This window comes from Bombus vancouverensis, chromosome 4 (genome assembly GCF_051014615.1).
Source record: "Bombus vancouverensis nearcticus chromosome 4, iyBomVanc1_principal, whole genome shotgun sequence".
Lineage (NCBI taxonomy): Eukaryota > Metazoa > Arthropoda > Insecta > Hymenoptera > Apidae > Bombus > Bombus vancouverensis.
The window spans coordinates 1,648,085-1,659,832 of NC_134914.1; the positions used below are offsets into that span (position 1 = coordinate 1,648,085).

At 27.2% G+C, this 11,748-nt stretch overlaps 1 protein-coding gene across 1 annotated transcript; it reads left to right on the plus strand.

The window, feature by feature from the left end:
• The first annotated feature begins 798 nt into the window (after nt 1–798).
• LOC117162316 (uncharacterized) lies at nt 799–11,635 on the plus strand. Its single transcript, XM_033344191.2, has 4 exons — nt 799–1,552; nt 2,539–2,634; nt 8,821–8,926; nt 9,068–11,635. Exons 1-4 carry the CDS (start codon nt 1,174–1,176, stop codon nt 9,123–9,125), a joined length of 639 nt encoding a protein of 212 aa, XP_033200082.1. The 5' UTR covers nt 799–1,173; the 3' UTR covers nt 9,126–11,635.
• The last annotated feature ends 113 nt before the right edge of the window (nt 11,636–11,748 follow it).

The following is an 11,748-nucleotide window of genomic DNA, read 5'->3' on the forward strand; positions in this document are numbered from 1 at the left end:
TGCAAAAGTTTAACAAATGGATCGCAGCGCTATGGCTAGCGGCTGATTTATAAAACACACCTCCGGATATTAAGAACCTTATCCCTTCCACTGGAGTTTCCAGACCCTGTGTATACGACCGTGGTAAGAAAGGACCACGATTATATAAATTGGTCTTAACCACTCAATGTCAAAAGCATTGAAGAAACCGTCTGAAAATTGAGTCATGAAGAATCAATATACAAGACAGGACTGAATATCTCAGCAGAGACAAAGGCACTCTACTGATCTCTGTATATCTCGCAAGAACGAGAACTTTGTTTTCTTACATGTTGATTTTTCACGACTCAATTTTCGGATGGTTTTCCCTAGCCAGTATCGAGATCTGTTTATATGATCCTAGAAGGGCATGACATATATAAGAATATTAGCAAGAACATAGATATTACAACTTTAAGATAGATACTATTATAAACTAACTTAGAATCTCAGAATTTTAATTTCATTTATAAGGATTGAAAAGTTATATGACATATATGACACATGAAAAATATATATCTGTATTATTTGAATAATTACAAATATACACAACTCAACATAAAAATTTGAAAATAAAACTAGGAATATTTTCGACATATTTTTTAAATTATTGATTAATTTATCGCAACAATCGCATATAATACAATGCAGTATAATTTAAATAAACAATCATTAAGAATTATATAAAAAGAATATTTTACTACTAGGGAAATTTCATGTAAACTGATAAATAATTACATTTTATACAAAATGTAAATGTATGAATGGAACATTCCGTAGCAGCTGGTCACTGGTCACTGACTTCTAGGAAGTTTCTAGCAAGATGTCGGAGGGTGTTTTGCGTGACAAGCCGCTAGTATGCTTTTGGACGATATGACTTGCTTATTGCAGTGTATGTATACAAAATTCCGGCCTATATTAAATCCCAAAGTGTTGCAATATTGCTGAAGTTAAAATTGAAATTTTAACTACTAGTATAATATTAAAAAAACAAGAAAACTAGGACTATTTGCAAAAATTGTGTCAGTGCGTGTATCACTGCCAAGACCAATATTTGGAATGTTAATTTTTCTTCTGATTGCGGGATAAAATTTTCAGTTTGAGCAAAAACTTTTACCAAAATTGACAAACGCGTTATTATTATTTAAAATTGGGATGGGAGCTAAAGCAAGTACTGTTGCACAATCTGCTGGAGGTAATGGACAATCCTCTACTGGAGCAAATGAAACTGCAATGCAAGGATTTTCTATGCTACGTTCTCTTCCTGGAGGTGTTAGCATGTTACAGCATCAACATCAGCAAGGAAGTCAATCACAAACTTCAAGAGTATCCGGAGATAGTAGGCAACGTGCTCGTTCTTTAAGTTCAGTACCGGATCTCTCATCTGGTGAACAAAGTAGTCTTGCTTCCTCAGTTGGAGTTGGAGTTGGTCAAGCACTTGGTTTGCCACAACTTGAATCAGATGATCCTGATGAAGACAGTGGGCGAGTTTACTCAGCACATAGCTTGCCATCCCATATCTGGTCTCTCAACGGTAAGTTTATTAGTTTATAGATAGATTATAACATTCAAAGTAATGGCTCTTTACCTGTTTTTTAGTTACTATTACTTTTATAAGCATATATTATAGTGGATACATGTATTATGTATATATATATACATATATATATATATATATATATATATATATATACTTTATACACATACATATATCTGCATATAGTATAATAAATATACAAATGATGTAATGTAAAATATTTTAAATAAATTTGTAACTCTTTTGTATGAAATTATGACTAAATTTATATAATCTAAAAAAATTAGAAGAGTAAACTTGTATTAACTAATATGATATGAATGTTATTGATTACATAACTTTCTATGATATACAGATCTCTAGAATAATCATAAATACAGATAAGCTTCTTAGTTTTTATTTTTGTTTATTTTAGAAAATAATAAAGTAGGTCGTTATATTCTTATTTTGTTTTTATTAATATTATATGAATTTCATTAAGTATAATAATGTCTTCAGTCTTTAATCGATTATATTTGTTAACCGTATTAGAATTTCAAATAGTGCATTATAACCGTTGTAAAATTTTGAGAAAATAAAAGTGAGGTTATGTTGAGGTCTAAAAATTTTACGAAATAAATGAGAGTTGAAATAAAGCATACCTGTTTGACTCATGTTGTCGTAATAGTTGGCCCGGTAACCATACGAATCGATTGTATTTTAACCTAGGTGCGTAAATTTTAAATTGCGGTTGTAGAATAAAAGTAATTATAGACAAAGAATTTCGTACGATTTTAAAATATTATCTATGTGATGGGTATGTTAAAATTATTTGAATTTTATTATGGGAATTGTAATAAGTTCATGTCTAAATGAATCTGAGGCAGAAGTTGTTCCAGTAAATCAAGTGAGAAGAATTTTTTATGGTATAACTTTTGTTAGTTTCACGTTAATAAGTATTATGATGTAAAAACAACAAATAATTATTTTATTTTATATTCAAGGTCTAAAATGTCCTGTTTGCTCCAAGTTTGTTCTACCAGACGATATTGAATGTCATTTGGTTATGTGTTTAACCAAACCACGTCTTAGTTACAATGGTAAGTTTATATTTTATGTCATCTGTTTTTATACAATACAATAATTTTAGACTTTGATTACTATATATGTACTATTACTTTTTTCAATAACTGATATATAATGAGAATAAGTTTTTTATACATGTGTGTATAATGTAATTCATATAACTCAAATATCTCAGAAACAATTTAATTAATTTTAATTATTTTGATACAAAATTATTTTACATAGCTCTAAAATTTGTGTCAAATTAATTTTCTATTCACTTCTTTCTAAATGGAAACTTAAGTAAAGGAAAGTGCTTTATAATATATATTAGGCAGTAAGAGACTATATAACAATTTCTATATATAATAATAACATTGCATAAAATATTTTTTTAAAACTATTTCTTTTTGTGTTACAAACGTTTGAAGTTTAAAATGATATATATCAATTGATTTGAATTTTATGAAATAGACATGATGCAAATAAGCTCATTATATTGAATTAAATTTATTAAATGTTCAAATTGTTAACTATGAACATGTAAACATTTAATTATTTCAAACACAACAGTGCTTTTAATGTAAAATAATATCCGAGGTGTTATCGCAATAGATGCTTTTATTATTTTTTGCTACATTCTTTATGGTTGTTTCTTATTTAAAGAAGTACATTTTTTGTGTGTATCCGTAAAATAAGTAAATGGTGTAAATAATAAGTGATGAAAAAGTATGAAATGACTGCTGAATAGTTTCTCTTTTCTAATATTCATTTTTTGTATATGATATATTTAAATTTTTTATTTTATGATTTCCTTTCTTTACTATATTCATAGAATAAAAATTACTACATTTGGCATGCAGAATCGATACAAACAATAAATTTCGTACCTTGAGTGAAATTAATTTAAATATTCATTTAAAAAATATTGAGTACTGTATAATATGATTATATTATGTATACCAATCAAATTTATAGATATGTTTATGAAAACAATGAATTTTGAATATCTCAATCTCGTAATCTTAACCTACCCTATAAACATTTATGATTTTTGAAAGAGTGATTGAAAAAAGATATGCCAAGTAAAAATTGTGGATTTTTTAACATAGATTACGAAAATAATTTATGTGAGTCCTCATTTAAAACTTTTTCATTGAATCATTAATTTATTTCTTAACATGTATTTAAAAGTTTTTGGAACCTCTAATTTTAAAAACTATATGATTAAAATTTATCATGTGATTTTTAAGAAATTTAACTACTATTGTTTATTTAGCCCATTCTTACTAAGACCTGTAACATCGAAAATTGTATTTTGTTTTTATACACATATGGTACAGGAGATTGGAACAAAAGTATATTTTGTTTCTGACAGCAATTAAAAAGGAATGTTAAAAGAAAAAAATTAATGGTTCAAGGAGAATTGCATTTTCATGATCATATTTCTAAAGTAATTATTGTTATTCATGTGTATCTTATAGTTGGACTATTTTTTAATGTTTCTCATAGAATTTAATGGATATATACTTTATCTTTAAAGTAACTCTACAGAAAAAAGTTCGGTGATACTTGTGTATTAATCATGTTAATATTATTCTAAACTTAATTGACATTATCACTGAAACAGTTGGAAATAAATAAAAAAATAAATAAATAAATAAATAAATAAATAAAAATTTATAAGAAAAATTAACACAAGTGTTATAATCTTTGGTATATTATTTAAACAAATGGATTTGTTTTTAATGTGTTTACGTAGTCATTCAAAAGCACAACATCCACTGATATAATTCCTTTGTTTTGAATAATTTCCGAGATATAACAAAATATGTTTTCAATTTCTAATTTCAAAGATTGTTTTCATTCTGTAGATGTAGTCGATTATCAATAAATAAATGTGAGTTGAATATATTTTAGCAAAATAGCTGCCTCAAAAATGTTATCAATATCAGTAATTTACAAATAAAAGACTTCCCTTCTTGTTAAATTTTATAAATGCATCATATTTCTATAAAGCATTCTTTAATTTGTAGAAGAATTTTTATGAGGGTTATCGACGGCATATTTTTTTCAATAGATTTTTGTGTGCCCATAGAATAATGAAACTATTTAAATAATTTGCAAAAGAGCAAACAAAAATCAGTTTAAAAAACAGCATCGTATGCATTATAGTTATTGTTAAAAAAACATGTTTGTGGAAAATAATCCTCTTGAACTTTTTTTTTCTTTCTATATTACCTTTTTGCAATCAGAAAAAAGATATGTCTTGTCCTAGTTGATGAAGCATTCTATATATACAATATGCATAAAAAGTAAGTGATTTTACACCTTTGGATCGATGCCGATTTGTAAACAAAATTCGTGTAAAATTAACGAGCATAATCTTTAAGACTAAAATTTTTTTATAGCAACATATTGTACTCATCGCAAATGGCCCTTCTCTCGAAAAAAAAGTATTAAAGTTTTAATAATTCTTAAAGTAGCTTTATACACAATGCATCTACATTCTGCAGTTAGATCCAAGAAAAGTAACATCTGTTATTGCATTTAGACGTTTCAGATTCTCCGTTGTATATCCCATATCTTCCCTTCTTTCTTTCTTGTCTTTCTTCTTTTTCTCTTTCTGTTGATATAAATAGCTCCGAACCCCGAACAGGGTCATTTGTGACCTAGGGTTTGGGACCTTTATTGTTTGCAAGTAGAATACGTTGCAATAAATAACATTTTCTACCTTGAACTTGTTTTGCAAATATCCACTGGTCCAGGGCCGTAGAATCGTGCTACAGTCGTTTTTATATTTACTTTTCATACAAATATATACCATTGAACATATATAAGACAATGTACATTGTATACAATAGAACCTGGTTTATGCGAACAGGTTGGAGGGCAAAGCAATTGGGATAAATTCCTATAATAATAAACGTTCACACGCATATCCATTATAAGAATAAGTGTTTATATGTATTACGAAATTACGCTTGGTCATAGTTTGGATAATAAAGGCTCAGCATTAACTTTGAGCATAAACGACGTGCGGATAAACGAAGTTCTACTGTACATACATATACAATGTAGAATACATTATGCAGTGCGCTAGGTCAATTATCACAACCAAGTATTTTTTAAATAAAAGAAAATGTCAAAAAACTATTTGTTGGAGCCTTTATAATTATAAAGGTTATATTATTTCTGGTATATATAATATGTAGTATTTTTAGATGGAGTTGGTTCAGAACTTTTAAGGACATTTTTTTTTCTTAAGTGGAATGTTACATTTTCGACTAGATGGTGATGTAAAAATGAATACAAAGATATACTATATTATTATTTGCCTCGACAGACATAATTTACTTTGTACTAGTGAAATCAGTATGCATAGAAATATTTATTAATTTTTAGTTTGCTACTTGAAAACCTTTAACATTAAAAAAACATATAACAAGTAGTCAAACCATCTTCCAATAATTTCCAAATATACTTGCATTGCTATTTGTGAATAATATACATTGTATATTTTCTTACTTATCTTAATCGTAAAGATTACAGAATTGCTTTGGCATATTTCATAAAATTTTATAGTTCTGTTATAATTAATATTTAATTTTTAATAAATACTTCAAGTGTTTCTATAGTTAATTGTATCATTATTTTTAAATAACTTTTCTAAATTATATTTCATTATTAATTTGTTTTGCACGTTATTCATATTTTCTAAAGTTTTGTATGATTATTAGATCCTCAAACATTAATTTTGTTTTGATATAAGTTTGAATTTTTTGTATATTGCATCGTATATTGCGTCGTATATTGCAACACACAAGCACATTGGTATTGGAGTAGGATCTATCTTTCATATTCCATAATATGAAATTCATCGCTAGGAACATACACGTTTCACTTTGTACGTAATACTTCTTTACAATCTAATAGCAAAGTATTTACAGCAGAGCATATAACATTTTCTTTCTTATTTTCATTTATACACGCATTAACATGCTTCTGCAATTTGTTTGGAAAAGTAGAAAACACTGTGTAGTTTTTATTTCCATACATACACGTATACTTCATAAACATAAATTTCTAGTACATTATAATGTAATAAATATTACATTATAATAGGTATATATTTATAAATATATATTATACAAATATATAAGTATATATTTTATATATATATGGATATAATATATGGATATATTTTATATATATATGGACTAATATATGGATATAATATATGAATATATTTATAAATAATTTTTAATTTAAATCTTAAAACATTCGTTCATTTTAATCAGTCGAAACTTCATTAATAAATGGAATTGCATAATCATTTATTTTGCAAGTGGTGTAAATCCATTTTCTATAATTTGTAGCTTGTTTGAATACCCGAGGCACCAATAATTATAAACAAATGATATTGAAATTAAACAACAGTAGTGTTTTCTTTGCTCTTATTTATAAACAAAATGGATTAAAAGATAAAACATAAATTTTAAATAATTAAAATATAATGAATTGTACAATTCATTAGTTTTAAATTGACGTAAGTCCATTCATGACCCAGAAAAGAAATATTGGTATTGTTAATTCTCGCAAAAATTATTTATGAGCTAAGTAGCCCTTATTAGGATTTTTCAATCAATGAAAACACGAACACTTCAATATCTTATAATAAAGAAAAATGAACTTACATCATTTTCAAAGGTCCATATATAAAAGTGCACACGCGAATGTGTAAATATTATAATAAATAAACAATTGTATATAATATATATGAATATATATACACACATATATTTAAAAAAAAATGTTTAATAGCTATATAGCTATAATATATATATATATGTCGGAGATGAAAGAACACCGGAGTCTTTGGAATTTTGATTAATCCCGCAACATTGTAACCTAGAGTCTACTATAGCTGTAATTAAACAATTGTAGTTATTCAATCCGATTGTAATTGTTCGAGAGTTGTGATAATGAGCTTGGGCTCGAGGCGACAGCCAGTCGCCCAACGTAGCCGCGGTCACGGGATGAACGCTTTGTCTAACAAAGGCATGGAATAATTCTATAGCTCTCCTTAAAAAGGAAATAGCTGTAACACTTGACAGTAAACATTCCAACGGTCTCTGTCCCGTAGCTTGCCACACGCAGACCCTATTCTTCGAGTAAGATGATTGTCAGATGTCGATGCGTCTCCGCAGTACATGTTCAGCTAGCTTGAGGGCCCGTTATAAATCTTAAGATTTAGTCAACTAAAGTCCTTCAAACAGACAAACAGTCTTTGTCCCAACTACGGGAAAATAGGGGAGACCTATTTTTCAACGAGCGGCGTCTCCCACTAGCAACTTTCCCTCGAGGGCGGCTAGCATCTTTTTCTAACCACCGATATGGAGATTGACCAATTAGCAGCAACGCCAATTTCCCTTACTTTCTGAACGAAGGCTTTTCTCGACGAATCCGATGATCTCGTGTCCTTAGACACACCCCATTATAGTTTTCCTCTGTGGCATCATCGGGACGGGAAAGGCATTCTCGCTCGCAATCTCATCGATGAAAGGAGTAACCCTTTACGACCAGTGAATATTACGCGTCCGACTTAGATTTTGTGAGTACGTTCATCTATCATCCCGTCGACCGCGGATTCGTTATTGAACCTAGGATCATTGTCATTAGTTTCTCGAGTACCTAACCACGGTTACTTGTCCGGTTCTATAATAATCGTATTTGCACTAGTCAATGTCTTCTCTATTGCATAACGACAACGTGTAACCCAAACGAAGATTCGTTTCACGTCCCTAACCCTAATTCTAATGTAAACCCGACATATATATTTTAGCTATATAGCTATTAAACATATATAATAGCTATAATATATATATATATATATATTATAGTTATGGATAACATTAGAAGCTTTCTTGTATTTCAATTCTTTAATATCGTATCAACCACTTGTGTGGGTAATAATAAGCAACTCAAAGACAGGGTAATGTTAGAAGTTACATTAATGATAAAGGTATATATTTTTTAATATATACTGATTTTATTTCCATATTTAACAGCTACAATTATATAAAAGTTAAAGAATCAAATAGTTACATATTAAATTATGTTGGTTATTTTGTACATTGTACAAATAAAAAATAATAAAATTTTACATTTCCCACATCACAATAATTAATGCATTATATTCTTTTCTGTTTTCATTATAGAAGATATATTATCTGATGAAAAAGGTGAATGTGTTATTTGTCTTGAAGAATTACAATCTGGAGATGTTATAGCCCGTCTACCTTGCCTGTGTATATATCACAAAAAGTAAGTTTTTATATTACATTTAATAAAATCATAACTTTAAACAACATTCATTATGTGCATAAAATAACTTTACTGTTATGTACATTTTTGTAAATATAAATAATACTATGAAAATAATAAATGATAATTAATATTTTTCAGTTGTATTGATAAATGGTTTCAAGTGAACCGTAGTTGTCCTGAACATCCTGGAGATTGATTTATACCCATTGAAGTTGTAATAGCACAATACAACTTGTTAATTTTAAAGACTCTTATCAAAATGAGAAAAAAGTGGGAGGAAATGAAAAAAATTTGAAAAACACTAGTCAAGATGGCTGCTAGTCCACTGTGCTGGTTGGTGTATGCAATTGTTTGACTGAATGAGATATATTCAATTTGAATATGAAAGCAGACATTTAACTAAATCCTTGATTACTACCTGTAAGCAGGGGACTTAAAAAATCGCCATAAAATTCAACGATACAATGCTATTATCTATATGTATCCGTAATTAATCTATTACTGCTCTGTAGCTTACTATTAATTGTACCATATTTACAAATTTTACTTAGTTTTACATTTTGAAATCGGATTAGGGTAATTAGGCTAATCTGTTATTGATTAATATATATTGTTTTTGGAGAAGGGAATATCAAATGAAATGTAGTAAAAAGCCATGAATAACAATCAGGCAAACTTTATATTACACAATTTAATTGCACTTTTGATGATTTCATTATAAATCTGTCATTTCATTTTTGTTATTTGTTGGAAAATGTACTCCAGAAAGGATATTTTTGATACTTTCATAAAAGAAAGAGTTGGATATATAAAAGTTTTAAGGAACAGACTTTTAGTAATAATGATGTTGATGCTGTAATAACAGTAAAAGATTAGGTTTCATTATTAAAATTTCAACTTTGTGATAAATTCCATTTATGTTTTTAGAGAATAGAAGTCCTGCAGTTATGAAATATAATTTATTGTTAAAGTTATATCATAATTAATATCTTTTCTACACAATAGGAGTTAACTCATAGGAGTTTTTATAACAAAAATAAACATGGTCTGTCAATTTTCCAATAATACATGCGTTGTATATATCTGGATTAGACTTGTATCATATAAGATAAAAAGTCTAATAAAGTAAAAATTTCAAACCAAATACAATTATAAAAGTGATTTAAGCATTCGGTATAATATCTATGATACTATAGGAATAAAGATAAAAGTTCTCTATGTTAATAAAAGAAAAAAATAAAATTTAGTATTGTTTTCAACATTATGAAAAACGATTTAATGTTATTGTTTACAAATTATTTTATCTCAGGACGTAATATTTTTAAGAGACATATAAGTAACTGTTTTCTTTATAAGCATTCAATATATTTTAATTATGATAGAGATAGATAAAAAATGTATGTGTTTATATAGTAATTTTTATATTTCAGTGTCACGATATAATATCCTTGCTTTATGCTTTAAATAATATCAAAGAAGTGATTCAATTTTTTTGTGAAATATTGAGTTGATGAAGTCATTCTTTTGTATAAGCAGCCCTATATTTACTTTGTTATTTATGGGATAAATTTAAATGCAGCAGATAAATCAGATAATTTACACATATGTCATAATACTACATGAAAAAATGTATTTTGTACATATATTTTAAAACTAAATGAAAATTTAATATTTTATAGAATATACTTATCGTGTTACAATACATCCCAAATATAGGCGTCTTTTAAAACAATTTACATTATTTTATGAATTTTTGTTAGAATGTTATTGAATGTTCGAATATTTTTTTATATTGAAATGAAATATTCGAATTTAAAAACTATAAAAAATAATTGTATAATTCTTTCAAAGAATAGATACAGTGGTGGACAAAAGTAATGACACAGTATAATTTTTAAAATGAAAAGCATAAAAAAATAAAAAGTATAAGCATAAAAAGATTGAATTCCAGTCTTTATTTTTTAAGAAACCTTTATCTTAGATGTTCTAGTGTACTATACAATAAGTAGTAAAAGATAAAGTGATATAAAAATAATAAAATTACGCCTTTTAAGAATTTTTATATGAGGGTAAATACAAAATGTTGACTTTAATGATATTATGATTTTTGTTTTAGAATAATATAGAAGACATAAAAATGAGTTCAATCAATGCAACATATAACTTGTTTATATACATAATATGAAATTTATAGCAATAAAAAAGGGAGCATTTAACCCTTTCGGGACGCTTAGCTTATATGTTGTATGGACAAAATACAGTCAACTAGAACATTTAGCCTATTCATTATATGGAGATCTTATTGTGACTCCAATAAACAATTTACTTTATAACACTATCTTTGTAAAAAAAAAAAAAAAAAAAATGGAAGGAATAGAAACTAAAAAGCAATTATCAGGAACCAGTAAAATGGCCGGTAGCTTCGAATCCTCGCTCCGTTTCATAAAAAGACACTTTAAGAAATTTTACCACAAATAAATAAAAATAAAAATAAAGCGTATGATGTGCTATTTCAAACGTGTAGATGAGGAAAATATAAGAAAGATAAGAGATACTCATTGGCCAAACTGTAATCTGTTCAGATTTTATTTTGAAACTTGTCATATTACAAACATTTTTTATATCGTACTTTGTTATTCTATTAAGTACTGAAAGGGTTAAATTATGTATGTACTTTGTACAAAATAATAAGGAATCATAACCTTACGAACATGTATTATTTTGCATGCCAATAAATGTTAAATTTTTTCTATAGGTTCGATATACATAGCGGATTTTGTTGTTGCAGATATTATTCGCGCGTTTCTATAATATATAGA

Coding starts and splice junctions, on each gene's coding strand:
- LOC117162316 (XM_033344191.2), top strand. CDS start 1,174: ATGGGAGCTAAAGCAAGTACTGTTGCACAATCTGCTGGAGGTAATGGA. Junction 1,553..2,538: donor CCATATCTGGTCTCTCAACG/GTAAGTTTATTA, acceptor TTTATATTCAAG/GTCTAAAATGTCCTGTTTGC. Junction 2,635..8,820: donor ACCACGTCTTAGTTACAATG/GTAAGTTTATAT, acceptor TTTTCATTATAG/AAGATATATTATCTGATGAA.